General features: G+C 51.0%; 1 protein-coding gene across 1 annotated transcript; it reads right to left on the bottom strand.

The window, feature by feature from the left end:
• Positions 1-7,115: 7,115 nt before the first annotated feature.
• TEX44 (testis expressed 44) lies at positions 7,116-8,034 on the bottom strand (the record flags this gene model as incomplete). Its single annotated transcript, XM_079783133.1, is given in 4 exon segments — positions 7,116-7,235; positions 7,239-7,342; positions 7,345-7,959; positions 8,007-8,034. Coding segments are annotated over 4 exon segments (867 nt in total).
• Positions 8,035-17,344: the final 9,310 nt, after the last annotated feature.

A 17,344-nucleotide genomic window follows, 5' to 3' on the forward strand; every position in this document is an offset into this window, starting at 1 on the left:
GCCTTTGCTCAGCCTCCCAGGGCTCCTGATCATGCTTGTCTCCATCAGCTTACCTTCTGCTAGAAAGCTAGAGAGGATGGGAGCCCTACAGGGGGAAGATGGGACCCTATATCAGTGGTTCTCAACCTGTGGGTCGCGACCCCTTTGGTGGTCAAACGACCCTTTCACAGGGGTCACCTAAGACCATCGGAAAACACATATTTCCGGTGGTCTTAGGGACCGAGACACCGCTCCTCTATCCGTCTCCAGGCGGGTCCGCCCACATGCAGATACGCCCACATAGGAGTACCCGGCGGGATGACATCATCGCGCCAACCCCATCACATACACCCCGGTACAAATACAGGTGTATGTGACAGGGTTGGCGCCATAATGTACTTACGCGGACCAGTCACACGTGTGTAGAGAGCAGTTACTGTGTAGAGAGCAGCTGCTGTGTTGAAAGCAGCAGTATTGGAGGTAAAACGACACTTCATGAATTATAATTACTGGGTAAATGTAAAATCATCAACTACTGCAAAAAAATATCTGTACCACGGGAACTCTATTAAAGGGTCGCGGCATTAGGAAGGTTGAGAACCTCTGGCCTAGAATAAAAACTTTTTATTTTTTCTATATTTTACTGTGATAGTTTTATGTGTCAACTCAGTGGAAGGCAGGCCTGAGAGGTACCAAGCTAGGCTACAGTGCCCAGTTACTTATTCAAATACTAACATAAATGCTGTCCTGAGCCCTAACTGTTTTTCTCAGTGGTTAGAGCATCAGCTGGAGGACTGAAGGGTTCGATTCTGCTCAAGGGCACATACCTCAGTTGCGGACTCCATCCCCAACCCTGGTCAGGGTGCAAGTGGGAGGCAACCAATTGATGTGTCTCTCTCACATTGATGTTTCTCTCTCTGTCTCTCCCCCCTCCCTTCCACTCTATCTAAAAATCAATGGAAAGAATATCCTCAGGTGAGGATTAACGAAAACAAACAAGCAAAAAAAACCAGAAAGATAAATGCTGCTGTGAAGGTATTTTGCACAAGTGGTTTACATCCACAAGGAGTTTATTACCCTCATAATGTGGGTGGGCCTTATCCAATCAGGTGAAGGCTTTAAGAGCAAAACCTGAGTTCCTTCCAGAGCAGAACTTCTGCCTCAAGACACATCATCAACTCCTACCTGAGTCCAGCCTGCCAGCCTACCCTATAGATTTCAGATTTGCCAGCCCCCACAAACACATAACCCAATTCCTTAACATAAAATATAGATGTAATTATAGGTAGAGATAAATGAGATAGAGATAGAGATAGAGACAAAGGCAGAGATAGAGATAGATCTATTGATTTATCTATTGATTCAGTTTTTCTGGAGAGCCTTGTCGGATGCACCTACCCTCAGTGGAAGGCAGGCCTAAGAAGTGCTGAGTGGCATGAGTGTCCCTCTCAGCGGAGACAATCCTCGAGGTCACAGAGAAACATCTGGGACATTTGCTGAAACGTGTTCTATTGCTCTGCATCCTGCTGTTGGTTCAACTGGAATGGCCAGACATCCAAGAATAACCTTCATAAAGCTATATCAATGCTGTAAACAGAAAATTGCAGAAACCACTCAAAGGACTCACGAAGCACAGTTCTCATAGTCAGCTCCCATATAAATCAGACCAGGTCACGCCACTGCCCTGCCAAAAATCCCCCCAAGTCTCTTGGAATAATCCCAATTTTGTTTTCAATTTAAATTTTTATTGTTTAAAGTATTACACGAGTCTCCTTTTTCACCCATTGACTTCTCCCTGGCCACCCCCACCCCCCAGCACATTCCCTCACCCCCCTACTGTCTGTGTCCCTTGGTTATGCTCATAATAATCCCAAATTTAATTCAGCCTGTAGCCCAGCCCTGCCCACCTCTGCTCAGCTTCCCCTCCCTGAGCTCCACCAGACCACTCTGCCACCTCGGGGCCTTTGCACGTGCTGTTTGCTCTGCTGGGAATCCCTTTTCCTGCTTCTTTGCCTGCACCTTCTCATACTTCAGGGTTCTAAGATAGTTTCCTGACCACACATTCTGACACAAACACCCCCCTCAGTGAAATCTTCTACTAAATCCCATTTATCACAGTCTGGAATGATTTTATTTGTTTGTTTTGTTTATTGTCAGCCCCCCTGTTCTGGTCTGGAAGTTCCAGGAGAATGTGCCCTGTCATTCTCTTGTGTCTCCCCAGTACTGGATCATAGGAGGCGCTATGACACATCCTATATAATAAAACCCTAATATGCAAATCAACCGAACTGCAGAACAACACAGGAGCTGCCCCCAGCCCACAGGCCCCAACCGGAAATGGTGGGGGCGGGGCTGGCGAGTGGGTGGGACCAGGCCAGCCAAGGTTGGTGCCAGGGGGAGCTCCCTGATTAACCTGCCAGTTACCCCGAAGATTAGCCCTGATCGCCGGCCAGGCCTAGGGATCCTACCGGTGCATGAATTTCTAGTATTAAATAAAAGAATGATTCCTCAGCTCCTAAGCTCATTCATATTTGGGCCAGCTCCCTCCCCATATCCCACAGTACCCTGGGCCTACCCCATCATGTCCCTTGGTGATGGACAGTAGTAGAGCATGACATTCAGCTGTCCAGTGGTGTGGACCCCTGACTGGAGGGTGGAGGAAGGACTTGGTTACCCTGTATGGGGTTGCGCCTCAAGAAGAATGTGCCACTGAACTAAAGGGAACTGACCTGAGCCCTGAAGGACGGGGAAAGAGGATTCCAGGGGAGGGAACAGCAAGGAGAAGGTCTGGAAGAGGGAGCATCTCCAGGAACTGGTTAGAAGCCAGAGCACCTCCCACTATGAGCCAGGAGGAGGGTGGCATGAGCTGAGGGCAGAAATGGGGGCAGGGCCCAAGAGCAGATTCTGAGATCCATGGAAGGGACTTCACCAGGGAAATGACAGGGTCCGGTTCATACATTGAAAATTCAGTCCGGGTGAGGCCGTGTGCCCCTGGATCCGGGTGAGGCTGGATCCTGGGTCCGGGTGAGGCCACGTGCCCCTGGGTCTGGGAGAGGCCACGCGCCCCTGGGTCCGGGTGAGGCCACGCGCCCCTGCGTCCGGGTGATGCTAGATCCCGGGTCCGGGTGAGGCCGTGTGCCCCTGGATCCGGGTGAGGCTGGGTCCCGGGTCCGGGTGAGGCCACGCGACCCTGGGTCTAGGAGAGGCCACGCGCCCCTGGGTCTGGGTGAGGCTACGCGCCCCTGGGTCCGGGTTAAGCCGGATCCCGGGTCCGGGTGAGGCCGTGTGCCCCTGGATCCGGGTGACACTGGGTCCTGGGTCCGGGTGAAGCCACGCACCCCCTGGGTCCGGGTGAGGCCACATGCCCCTGGGTCCGGGTGAAGCCGTGCCCCTGGGTCCGGCCGAGACCAAACCAGAGGGAGTCGGACCTGCATTACCACCATTTGTCCACCATCCAGAGCTGAGGGGTCAGTGCTGACATGTACTCATAAGGAACTGGTGGACATTGATATTGGGTCTCAAAAGAACTGTTGGTCCAGAAAGAAACTCACTACAGACTGATTCATTTGCCTGTCAGCATAACTATTATTGCTCGTCTCACATTCAGTTCTTATAAGTATATCTCTAGTGACACATGATTTCGCTCATCTAGGGGAAATGATGAACAACATAGACTGATGAACAACAACAGAACCAGAAACAAGGAGGCATCGATCGGACTATCGGGCCTCAGAAGGAGGATAGGGGAGGGTGGGGGGAGTGGGGAGAGATCAACCAAAGGTCTTGTGTGCATGCATATGAGCCTAACCAATGGTTAAGTTCAACAGGGGGTTGGGGCATCCGTGGGGAGGGGTGTGGGATGGGAATGGGGGGATGAGGACAAATATGTGACACCTTAATCAATAAAGAAATTTAAAAAAAAAAAGAGAATGAGAAAAAAAAGAAAATTCAGAGATTGTTTCTGGCTGAGGAAGTGGGGAACAGGCACAGTAGGGAGACTTATTTTTTACTGTAGTATCAGCTACACTGCTAGCATTTTTTTTGGAAAAAATTATGTACATGTATTGCCTTAAAATTTAAACAAGTAATCATCTGGATGCTAAGCAGAGCCTGGACTGTAAGAGACCGGAGGGAATTTTGGTTGGTACCCAGGACAGAGACTGCAGGCTGACCACCTAGTGACCATTCTCCTCTCTCCCTCGTTCCTCACTGACAGATCCTAGTTCCTTTGTTTTCCCAAGTGACCATTTATACAGCATGTGTCCAGCCAAATGATGTTTCCCAACTAGGGGGTGCTATTGAGTAGAAGATGTTGAGTGGGAGTTAAGGAAAAATTCTTTAAAAGAGAAACAGAGAACTGACAAGGGCCATTTTTACCCTCTTCTTAGCCTCTGCCGCCTGCTGTGTTTCCAGGATATTGCACTGTCCTGGGGGTCCCACCTGCAGAGAAGATGTGTTGCCAAGCAGATTTGCCAACACAGCTGTTTATCCCGAAGCAAAGAGGAAGGCTGGAAGCAAGCAGGAAAGTCAGCCCTTGGCACAGAGCTCTATAGCACCCTCTGCCACGATAATGACGATGCTCACTAACACATAGCACTCAACTAGGGCCAGTCACGGCTCCAAGCACATGACTCATTAACTCGGGTAATCCTCACAACAGCCCAATGCAGTAGGTGCTATCATTGTCACTTTACAGATGAGGAAACTGAGGCACAAGGAGATAAAACTAACACAGCTAGTACGAGGTAGAGCCAGGATTCAAGGTGGCCTGGACCCCAAGGCCATACTCTTTACAACTCTTCCAGCTTTAACACATGTCCTGTGGGGATCCCCCAATTCTTGGCTGACCCTGGCTCCAGAGGTAGGCGTGAGGCCCAGGCCAGATATCCCGTCCCCTTGGCCTCAGTGCATGGTTCCAGGAGAGAGCATGGGAGCCAAGCCAGGCCCTGTGGGACCCTCCCCCAGGACTCTCCTGCCAGAGCCAGTGGGAACAAGGGCCTCTCTTTCCAAGAAGGTGTCTGAGCCACCTGAGAATAGAGCCAGCACAGACTGGGGGAGGGGGGTTGGAGCTGGAAAGATAGAACCCTGAGGACAAGGCTGAACCCTGGGCCCGGCCACACCCACACTTGGCCGTTGTGCTAGTCAGCTAATCCCTTCACCCAGTCAGGGCTGGTTTCTGTCCCTTCTGAACTGTTGGTTACCTCTGAAGTTCCAGTGTCTAGTAGTAGCTGGCACATAGTGGCATTTACCTGGCTCAGAATTTTTTATTGACAGCCTTTGGGGCCTACGCCGGCAGCTTTATCGCCCATTCTCTGCTCTGGGCTCAGCCCAGGTTGAACTGCTGAACTACCCGCCCCCACCAAGTACCCGTCACATCCGCATCAGCTTTCCTTCCTTTGGCCTCTGTCGGGGACCCCACCTCTCCTCTCTTTCTGGGTCTGATTCAATTGCTTCTCCAAGGGGCCTTGATCACTGGGAGCTGAATTGACATCCTCCTTCCTCTGAACCTTTGCTTTCACTACATGGAAACCTACAGCAAGTGGCAGCTGCTCGAGGAAAAAGGTAGACACACCGGGTTCACCTGGTACCCCTCCCCTTGGGGCTTGGTATTAGATTTCCTCGCGAGCCATCTGCAGGGTAGGGGTGGCGAATATGCACCTCTGGGGGCCGGCAGGTGACATCAGTCACTGATGCAGGCCAGGTAGGTCTCTCTTAAAGCGGGCAGCTCACCTGCCAGTTGCTCTGAAGTAATAAGGCCCCTGGATTTTTTAAGAGAAGCAGAAATTTATATGTTTATATAAGCATTCTGGGTATTTAAATGTTAGCAGTTAATTCACAATCTGAGAGACACTGTGTAGGGCAAACACATTTGGAGACGCTGCTAGAAGTGAGGAGTGAATGACTCCGCGTCCAGGGCTGCAGCACGAAGGAGTGCGGGGTGTGACCTGCCTAAGGCACCGGGCCAAGGGCAGGAGTGGGGCTCATGTCCAGTAGGAGCTTCACTCACCAAGTCACGTGACCAGTGTGATACTGTATCCAGCCAGAGGGCTAGTGGATTTCCAAAGCAGGCGGCTGCCTTCCCAAGGTGGACAGCGTCACAGACAAGAGTAAAAACCACAGAAACAGACCTGGGTCTAGGGTGACCCACTTGTCCTGGTTTGCCTGAGGTTTTCCTGCTTTTAAAGCTGAAAGTCTCACCTCCCAGGAACCTCTTAGTCCCAGGCAAACTGGGACGGGCAAACTGGGACGGCTGGTCACCCTACCTAGATCCCTGTTCCCACCGTGTCCCTGGCCCGCTAGAGGATATCGTAGTGACAGCTGAAATGTTCGAGCTCATCAAGTGCCAGACCCCATGTGTTAGGACCTGCATGGTTTCCCTTCTGTCTCATAACATCTTCGTGGTGTGGTTCGTTATCCGTCCTGCAGAGGGCAGTCGGAGGTTCAGAGGTGAAGTGACTGGCCCAGGGCCAGCAGTGGCGCTGGGGTTTCCACCCACGTTGGTCTGGCTCCGTGTCCGCAGGCCCTCGCAGAGAGCCCCAGCCTCCCAGGCCAGGAGGCCTGGGGAGGGTCAGGCCCCTTCCTCAGGAGCACACTTACCCGGTTGGAGGTCCCGCCAGGATCAGTTTTATATTTTATTGATTTTTTACAGAGAGGAAGAGAGAGGGATAGAGAGTTAGAAACAACGATGAGAGAGAAACATCGATCAGCTGCCTCCTGCACACCCCCTACTGGGTATGTGCCCGCAACCAAGGTACATGCCCTTGACCGGAATCGAACCTGGGACCCTTGAGTCAGCAGGCCGACGCTCTATCCACTGAGCCAAACCGGTTTCGGCGAGGATCAGTTTTTGCAGGTCTGAGACCTCTACTCCTGGCCCCCACCGCTGCCCGGCTCGTTCATTTCTGCACTTTGGCTCCAGCCCCTGAATGGGACCACCCGGGAAGCCCTCAGGGGACCCCTTTCTGTTTCCAGACACCCTAGCCCGCTCCTATCCCTCTACCCAGTGCCCATTGCAGAAACCAGCTTGGTCTGGGGAGAGCTATCGCAGGCTGGCAGGGGCAAGGGGGCAGGGCATGAGTGTCCCAGGGTTTCAGGAGGCTCCTGAGCCAGTCCTTTGGGGGCTTGCTGTGCAGGGTCTAGTCATAGTTGAGGCCAGAGTGGGTGAGTTGGCTGGTCATGTAACACACGGCTGAGCGGTTGCCTTCTACAGTCCTCTGCTCCGTCCGCTCCAGCATGCAGTTGACAGAGCGAAGGACCTAGCCAGTCCCGGCTACCAGCCCGGAGGAGAAGGCCGACCTGGCGTTCCCCAGGATGATGGAGACCGAGCACAGGCTGGGCCCTGGGCTGTGAAGCAGGTCTGTACGGAGCTGTGTCCCGAGGCCAGGAGGCCCGTGGCCATGCTCATGGTGGCCTCAGACCAGACCAGGATGTCTGCCAGGGAGCTGATGGACCCCTCGCCCCCTCCCAGCAAGCTGGTCATGGAGCGCATGTAGGCGTTCTCCTCACAGGCTGTGTACAGACTGGAGTCCAGATGCCTTCTCCCCAGGGCCACCGTGGGGGCGCCAGGCAAGCAGGTCACACTGCTTCCTGGGGAGGGCGGGACCAGTGGAGCCTGCAGGTCTCTTGAGCAGTCTATCAAACCCCCCTCGGTCACTGCCTGGGACTCAGCCGATGGCAAAGCTTCAGTGTCAGGGTTCACGGCCTCCGGACCCTCAGATTTCCCAACAGCTTCAATGGTGTCAAGCTGGCTGTCTGCATCTGCAGTGCCCGCGGCAGGCACGTTTGGGGGGAACTGTGCTCCAGCACTTGGGGTAGATGGGGCTAAGTCTTGCTCCCTGTCTGGGACACCCGCTGTTTGTGGTGTCTCTTCCTTAACCAGGGAGTCACTTTGGGAAATCTGAAGACTCCGGGTCTTCCTCGAATCTCGCACCGGCCCAGCCCACACTAGGTTCTGGAGACTCAAGGATGTTTGCAGGGCATCTGGGGCCGGGTGGGCCAGCTAGGCCGTGGCCTCCTTGGGCTCCTGCCTGTGCCCTGCATCAGCTTCATCTTCATGCTGGTTCTGGTCCCAGATGCTGCCGTGGCCTTGGAGGCGGCTGGCTTGATGGAGGCCGGATCTACATCCTGCTGTTCAGTTGACGCTGCACCGCCAGCCGCTGGGCCAACTGCAGGGAGGGAGACCTGACTTTGGGATCCCACTGCAGGGCTGTCTGAAGACCTGCCGTCACTGCGCGTGGGGGTGCCGGCCTCTCCCCAGGGGACAGTGGTCATCCAGGCCTTCTGTTACTTGTGCTGCTTGAGGGAGTAGTGATGGCCCTGCTGGGTGAGTTGTCCAGGTGGTGAGGTCACAGGGGGCTGAGGGCCTCCAACGATGTCACAGGCACCAGCAGAGCAAGGGTAGATGCTTTTAGTGGGCTCAGTCCCCAGGACTGTTTATAGCCAAGTCTGCCAGTGCATAAGGAGAGAAAGACAAATACATTAGAAAAAGGTGGAGGTTTGTATGCAGGTGCAGGTGCCACAGGAATCATGATGGCTGTGACTCTGATGAAAGAGAATGGGATGCAGTTGCTCACTTATAATAAACTAGAGGCCCAGCACGCTATTGAAATCGCCCGAGGAGGCACCCCGAGGGGGGCCGGGACCCGCACCTGACTCACGCAGCACCGGCGCTGCAGGAATCAGGCCAAATCGGCACCACGGGAGGCCAGATTGGTGCCACAGGGGGCCAGGACCCGTGCCTGACTCACAGCGTGCCCTGGCCCCCCTGCCTGTGTCTGCTCCGGGGCCACCCGAGCCACCAGCTGACTCGGGCAGGCCCCCTGCCTCTGTCTCCGTCTCTGCTCCAGGCCTCACCTGCGTGCACAACCTCCTCCTGTCTGGTCGTGACCCGTTACAGAGTTCTGTCCTAATTTGCATACTACCTCTTTATAATACAGATGTTATAAGGGACCACTCCCAGCACCTCCCCAAGAAGATGTAGTCCTCTGCTCCTGGACACAGTCACATCTCGTTGTGCCTCTTCTGACCACAAGGGACCTGGCCTGAGAAAAAGCCCCATGTAGAGGATGGTGGAGCCAGGGGGATTGCAGAAAAGTAGGGCAAAGCCTTGATCAAACTGCACCTGCAGCCCCCAGCCCCCAGCCCCCAGCCCCCAGACTTCCTATGAGGGCAGGAGATTTACTTCCAAATTGCTTTAGCAAGTTGAGCCAGGGCTTGTTGTTACTAGCAGTCACGGGCAGCTTCAGGGATAACATCTAAAGTCGTCCAGGGAACCTGAGTAGTAGAGACCCCACCATCCTATCTCCCCTGAACACCCTGGCTCCTCTGGCCACTAGGGTGGTTGCTCTCGTGTCACCTCTTTCCTGCCTTGGCTTCAGACCTCTCCTCCCGGGACCTCTGTCCACACTGGTCCAGAAATCACCCCACAGAGTCCCTCCCACCCCCTTCCTTGGATTCGTCCTTGGCACTGGCGCTCAGTTGAAGCAGTTGAAGCTATCTCCGCGGACTAAGCACTACAGGGCTCACCATTTGAAGCAGCAAAGATGGTCATTTCTCCCCCAGAGTCTACACTAATGAGCAGAGAGCTATAAACCAATCTAGTCAATTGGCCCCTGGGCTCCCCAGTCTTTGGCTGGCTGCTCCTCAGGATGCTCCATCTCAGCTCTGGGCTCCCAGGGCAGCCTCTCTGAATATCCGCTCTGTAAGAGGGTCTCCAGGTTCTCCTTCTTCCCAGAACTCCACTTCTTGCATGTTCAAGGCACAAGGAGAGAGAGTAACCTGGGTGCCATTAGCAGATGGTATGAGAATTCCACCTAGAACATCACTGGGTTTGTTTGCAAGAAACAGGATAATCAGCCCCAGGGGGTGGGGCTGAGACCCCAAAGGCATTCTCAAGTGACAAGGAAGTTGCTACCCAGCTTTCTAAGGAGGCAGATGCCATTAGCCAGAGGGCCTTTGTTTGGAAAGAGCTGGGTTTGGGCCAGGGGCCTACAGCCCAATTGTTCCGCTGGAGAGGGGGCAGGGTTCTGGGAAATGAAGGCCGAGTTAGAGGGGAGCAGCAAGGCAGCTGTGCTGAGAGGGAGGGTCAGGCTTCCCTGGGGATGCAGCAGGTGAGGCTTGGGGAGAATAGAAATATCTAGAGGGAATTTTTAAGTTGTTTGTGTTGAGGTCTCCAGGGTACACCCCTTACCTTCTCCACACATCAGAAATCATACCTTGTTTGCTAGTGCTTTTGGGTAAGTGCTGGCAGTCAGGGGACTACAGGTTTTTGTTTTTTGTTTTTTGTGTTTTTTCTTTTTCTTTTTTTTTTTTTTTTTTTTTTGTGTGTGTGTGTGTGTGTGTGTGTGTGTGTGTGTATCTCCTAGACATTGGCTTGGAGCAGATGACTGTCTTTGGGGACACAGATACAGAGATAGTGGAGGGCTGAGTAACAAAATGGTGCTGGGACAATTGGTTAAGTATTTGGAAAAACACTAAGTTAGTTTCTAACTTTCACTTTCAGTTTTTAAAGAGGTAAATGCAGAGAGAGGGGATCAAAGACAAACTAAAAAAAAATTTTGATTTTGTGAAGGAGAAGTACTTTCTAAGCTTTAAAGCCCGTAAAAAAAAATTCTGAAGGGGAAGATAGAGATTTAAAAAATGCTCTAAAAATTTTAAGAGCAAACCACAAACTGGGAAAAATATATTTGCTACAAATACAACTGAGTTAATCTTATATGCATACTAGGGACCCAGTGCACGAATTCGTGCACCTTGAAAGGAACTCTGGGCCACTGATTCCGAGCTCCCCCTGCTTGGCCCCTCCCACCAGGGCCCCTGGGCTCCTGTCTGCAGGCAGCCCTGCTCCTGCTCCCACCACGGCTGCTCCCACATGCTGACGGAGCCGGCCCCACTTGCATCTGCTGATGGCGTGAAGCGATTGGGGCCCTGCACCAGCAGTGGGTGTGTGTGCCAGTTGGGACCACAGCACACAGGAGGGCGGAGTGTGTGGGAGCAAAGAATTTTCAGTAATCACCAGAGGCTCGCCTCCATGACAGTGACCCGCACCCCACCTTGGTCTGGCGCCCCCGCTCACCTGCTCCACCATCCTGCTGCAGCCAATGCCCGTCATGTTCCGCACATGCCCCCTGGTGGTCTGCACACATCATAGCGACCGGTTGTTCGGTTGTTCTGGTTGTTCCACCGTTTGGTCTATTTGCATATTAACCTTTATATATATATGTGTGTGTGTGTGTGTGTGTGTGTGTGTGTGTGTGTGTGTGTATTCCAAGTGATGGACCAGACACCATTAGTTACCCAGTAACACAATATGCAAAAGATGAGAACAGACCATTCATCCAAGAAATCTAAATAACTAATAAACAAAGGAAAATATTCAAATGTATTAGCAGTCAAAGAAATATATGATTAAAAAATAAACTATCTGTAGGTAGTGGTATTATAAGTGACTTAAACTTGTTTTCTTTGGCATTTTGTAATTAATTGTTTTACAGTAACATTTATTGCTTGCATGAAGAGAAGATCCTAAAAGGTAAAAGCACAGGATACCATTAAATAATGAGTAGCCAGAGTCAGAGATTTCTAGTTGTGGTGGATCACGGGCAAGTTTTTTCTTTCAACAATGAGTAGGTATTACTTTAAGTATTAGAACTAATTTGCAAGTTAAAATAAATTCCTTCTTTCTAACCTCCCAGAAGCCTGTGCTCTGCATGCAAATAGGATTCCTGGGGCCACCCAAACGCCCACTCCTCAGTGGGAAGGCAACTGAACTGAGAGACCACCCCTCCCACATCCATCCCTAAAACAAAGGGGTGCATCAGCCCCCCCCCCCCACACACACACACCACATACACACCCCCAGGGCTGCCCAGGCCTTAGACATCCCCATCTCCAGGGCCCACCTAGTTTCTCCTGGCCCTTAGGTCTGGCTTGCCAACTGCTAGGAGAGGACTCAGGGCCAGAGTAGGACTGCTTGAAGGCCCAGGGAGGAGGGGCGGGCCACCCCAGGCCCCTCAGAGGCCTGGCTGGTGGCTGTGCAGTGGCCTGAGGGGGCTCTGAGGGGCTCTGGTGCAGACCAGCCTTGAGAGGGCGGAAATCAAACCATGATCCCTCTGCCTGCGGCATGTCCCCCCACCCATCCTTCTCATTTACTCCTGGGTGTCTGAAGTGTGTCCCCTTAAAAGGCACGTGTTGACGTCCTAATCCCCAGTATCTCAGAATGTGACTGTATTTGGAGACTGGGCCTTTAAATTCTAATTGAGTTAGAATGAGGCCATTGGTGTGGGCCCTAATGCAGTGTGACTGGTGTCCTTTTAAGAAGAGGCAGTTTGGACACAAACACACATAAATGTCTATAAACCGAGGGGAGAGGCCAGGAACAGCTCCTTCCCTCACAGCCCTCAGAAGGAACGAACCCCTCCAACATCTTGATTTCTGTCTCCTGCCTCCAGAACTGTGGGAAAATACAGTTCTGCTGTTTCAGCCCCCAGTCTGTGGTACCTGTAATGGCAACCTTGGCAGACGGATACAGTGCTCTTGAGCCGGATTGGGCCTCAAATAGAATTTTAAAAAATATATTTTATTGATTTTTTACAGAGAGGAAGGGAGAGGATAGAGAGTTAAAAACATGCATCAGCTGCCTCCTGCACACTCCCCACTGGGGATGTGCCCGCAACCAAGGTACATGCCCTTGACTGGAATTGAACCTGGGACCCTTCAGTCCGCAGGCCAATGCTCTATCCACTGAGCCAAACTGGTTAGGGCTCAAATAGAATTTTAAAGAAGTTAAAGATAGATGTCTGCTCGAAAAAAAATTATTATCCAGTTTGAGAGACAGGTCATCAGTCTGTTGTCACAACACAGCCCAGTGGGCCAAATGCACAATCACAGCAGTGTGCAGTGGCAAGATCCAGGATGCTGGCTAGACTTACAGATAAGGCCAGCTGGGAGCCAAGCCACAGGGTACAGGGAGGTCACAGTGTTTTGCCCTCAGGCTGCCCAGCTCTCTCCCAGGCCCAGGGATCTGCTAGTCATCTACAGGGTAGCAGTGGGATGGGGTGGGGGTGCTGTGACTCTGCATGGAGCCAGCTTTGTTCCATCCCTGGGGCATCCTGTGGATGGTGACTCCTTTGAAATGCCTGTGTCTCCCAGGATTGAGGCTCCTCAGCTCAGATGGAGTGGGAAGGAGAAACCAAGATGGTGGCATAGGTAAACACCTAAACTGCTGCCTCGCACAACAATTTCAAAACTACAACTGAAAGACAAAACGGACGTCACCCAGAACCACTTGAAAGCTGGCTGAGTGGAAATTCTACAACTAGAAGGAAAGAGAAAAGCACACTGAGACTCAGAGGAGCTGCGGAAGGCAGAGGTATGGAGGCGCAAGGGTGGAGAGGGGCAGCAACTGAGTACGCAGCTGGCTTTCTCAATCGGGAGGGAGACAAAAGCTCCCGACTGCTCTGAACTCCAGTTCTGGGCAAGACTCTGGGGACCCAGACTCATACAAGGAGAAACTGGACTGTCTGGCAGTGGGTAAAACTCAACGGTGGCTTTCTCTCAGAGGTGCTTGTAGCAATTACCGCAGGACACTGAGACCCAAGGGCCTCTTAGGGCAGGGCTGAAGGGAAGCCATTGCTATTTGCTCTGCCCTGAGATCCCACCCCACGAAGCCATTGCTGTTTGCTCTGCCCTGAGACTCCGCCCCATCCAAGCTGAGCAGAGAGGCTTTTGCATATTAATAGCCTGGTCCTTTGAATTCTAAACTTACCTAACAAACTGCAGCTGAGTCAGTGAGACCCAGAACATCCAAAAGGCCCAAAGCCCTGCAGCAGCTTACATTGGTTCACAGCTGGGCCTCATCTGGGCACCTCCAAAACCAAAACAAAGAAGAGGAATCTGCAGATCTCTCCATAGCCCCTGCTGGATGGTCTCAGGCAGAGGCTAAATTAGCACCTCCTTAGAGATCCAACAGCCAGTGTACCCAGGGGTCAGAGTGGGACCATCCAGACTACAACTCCTCAGATCCATAAGGGACACACTCAGGGGGCAGACGCAGTGAGCACCAAAGCCCCACTGAAGCAAGTTTGCCCCATAAGTGTGTCTCCAGCACAAAAGTTCTCCCATTGTAGACACAGCTGATCCTCACAGCCAATTGGCCTGGAGGTCAATTCCTCCCAGTGATACTGACAACAATCAAGGCTTAACTACAACAAGACTGTGCACACAGCCCACAAAGGGGTGCAACAAGAGTGTCCACCTCAGGTAATAAGGGAGGCTGAGCCACTGGGCCCTAGTGGACACCTAGCACACAAAGCCACTCTATCAACTCAAGGAAGCAGCCAAAATGCGGAGACAAAGAAACAGGTCACAAATGAAAGAAATGGAGGAAAGCAAACTTCTGGATATAGAGTTCAAAACCACGGTTATAAGGTTTTTCAATAATTTTCTAGAAAAGGCTGATAAATTTAGCAAGACCCTTGAGAATATGAAAAAGCACCAACTAGAAAGTAAGCATACACTGATTGAAATAAAAAATCATATACAAAAATCCAACAGTAGACTAGAGGATCACAAGAATCAAGTCAAAGATTTGAAATACAAAGAAGCAAAAAACATGCAACCAGAAAAGAAAAAAGAATCCAAAAATATGAAGATAGTGTAAGGAGCCTCTGGGACAACTTCAAGCGTACCAACATCCGAATTACGTTGGTTCCAGAAGAAGAGAGAGAGAGCAAGATACTGAAAACCTATTTGAAGAAATAATGACAGAAAACTTCCCCCACCTGGTGAAAGAAATAGACTTACAAGTCCAGGAAGCGCACAGAACCCCAAACAAAAGGAATCCAAAGAGAACCACACCAAGACACATCATAATTAAAATGCCAAGGGCAAAAGACAAAGAAAGAATATTAAAATCAGCAAGAGAAAAACAGTTAGTTACCTACAAGGGAGCACCCATACAATTGTCAGCTGATTTCTCAACAGAAACTATGTAGGCCAGAAGGGAATGGCAACAAATATTCAAAGTGATGAATAGCAAGAACCTACAAGCAAGATTACTCTACCCAGCAAAGCAAATTCTATCATTTAGAATTGAAGGTCAGATAAAGAGCTTCACAGATAAGAAAAAGCTAACGGAGTTCATCACTGCCAAACCAGTATTATATGAAATGCTGAAAGGTATTCTTTAAGAAGAGGAAGAAGAAGAAAAAGGTAAAGATAAAAAATATGAACAACAAATACATATATATCAACAAGTGAATCTAAAAATCAAGTGAATTAAAAATCTGATGAACAGAATAAACTAGTGAATATAATAGAATCAGGGGCATAGAAAGGGAGTGGACTGACAATTCTCAGGGGGAAGGGGGTTCAGGGGGTTCGGGAAGAGACTGGACAAAAATTGTACACCTATGGATGAGGACGGGGGGGGGGTGCGGTAAGGGCAGAGGTTGGGGTGGGAACCGGGTGGAGGGAAGCTATGGGGGGGAAAGGAGGAACAATTGTAATAATCTGAACAATAAAGATTTATTTTTTAAAAAAAGGAGTGGGAAGAGGGGTTTCCCTGGGGTTACTGCTCTAAGAGAGAGTTATTCACTGAGCCGTAGTTCTTAACTAGTGGTTTTTAGCCGCTTTAAGTCTGGAAGAACCATTTGGAGAAGTGATGAAAGATATGGACCCCTCCCCAGAAATAATGCACACACATGCATTCCCTGAGCCCCACCTCTACGATCTGAGCCATCTCTGGTTATTTGCATTCCAGGGACCTGCAGATCCTTGAAACCCACCTGCCGGGTGGCTTGTAGGCAAGCAGAGTGTGGAGCGGCGGTAGGGGTGGGTGAGCAGGGATGCAATCCAGGCGGAAGACACCAGAGAAGCAAGAAGTGCCAATAGGCCCTAGCTGGTTTGGCTCAGTGGATAGAGCGTCGGCCTGCAGACTGAAGAGTCCCAGGTTCTTTTCTGGTTAAGGACACATGCCAGGGTTGCGGGCTCCATCCCCAGTAGGGGGCGTGCAGGAGGCAGCTGATCAATGATTCTCTCTCATCATTGATGTTTCTATTTCTCACTCTCCTCTCTGAAATCATTAAAAAAGACATATTTTTTTAAAAAAGTGCCAACAGTAAGAACACTCAGGCTGGTCCTGGAGGGAGGAGGTCTCACTTCCTCCTGGAGGCTGAGAGGGTGGGGCAGTGTTCTGGGCAGGAGAGAGGCCTGGAGGAAGGAGGAAGCAGAGCTTTGAGAAGACTTGGGGAGAAAGCCTCTAGAAGCACAGCCCTGTAAGAGCCTTCCTACCACATTGCTACAATGGCTGAGCATCAGTTTTTGTAAATGTTTCCAGCAATTCAGGCCTTATCTTCCAGGACAGAGCAGAAAGAACAGGGTCAGAAAGTCCAGTTCAGGTTTTGAATGAGTAGAACAGTAAGTCCTGACCTGCCCCAAACAGGAATGTGATCATGGGGGATGGTCAGCAAGGAGTTCAGGAAAGGAGGGTTTGTGGATCCAGCATTGCTGACAGGAGAGTGCTCTTCCGAGTGTGTCCCTTGGAGGGGATGGACCCTGAGCTTGCACACGCCTAGAGGAGTCCCACTCACCCTGCTCTGTGTCCACACTCAGCCAGCACCTTGGGTGTCCTTTGGCTTCTGCAGTGAATGCTGTTATGTTCCCCAAAGACATGTCAACCTGCAACCTTAGAATGTGACCTATTTGGAATAAGGGTCTTTGCAGGTGTAATTAAGTGAAGGATGGTCAGATGAGGTCATCTTGTAGGGTGGGCCCTGAATCTGATGACTGGGGCCCTTATAAGAGAAAGAGGAGGGAGTTGAGAATGAGACACGGAAGGGAAGGTCTTGTGAAGATGGAGGCAGAGGTGGGGGTCAATGATGCATCTACAAGCCCAGGACACCGAGGGTTGTCGGCAACCACCAGAAGAGAGGAAGGAGGCGGAGGGTTCTCCCTCAGAGCTCCAGAGGAACCAGTCCTGCCACCGTCTTGATTTCTGACATCTGGCCTCCAGACTGTGAGAGAATAAGGCCATCAAGTTTGGGTTGTTTGTTACATCAGCACTAGAAGTGAATATAGCTTCTGATGGTGATCAGAGGTGCTGGCAAAGGACCTCATATTTGAATAAAATTGGGAAACACTGTGTTAAACTATAGGTTTCTTTTTTTTTAAATTGAGGTATTATATGTGTACATATCTTACCATTACCCCCCCCACCCCACACCCACACATGCCCTCACCCCCCAGAGTTTTGCGTCCATTGAGAGTCTTTTTTTTTTTTTATCCTAACTTGAGGATATATATTTTTTTTCTTTTTGTGTGTGTGTTTTTATTTTGAGGCTATTTCCCCATTGATTTTTCAGAGAGA

This window comes from Cnephaeus nilssonii (genome assembly GCF_951640355.1).
Source record: "Cnephaeus nilssonii genome assembly, chromosome: 10".
Classification (NCBI taxonomy): Eukaryota; Metazoa; Chordata; class Mammalia; order Chiroptera; family Vespertilionidae; genus Cnephaeus; species Cnephaeus nilssonii.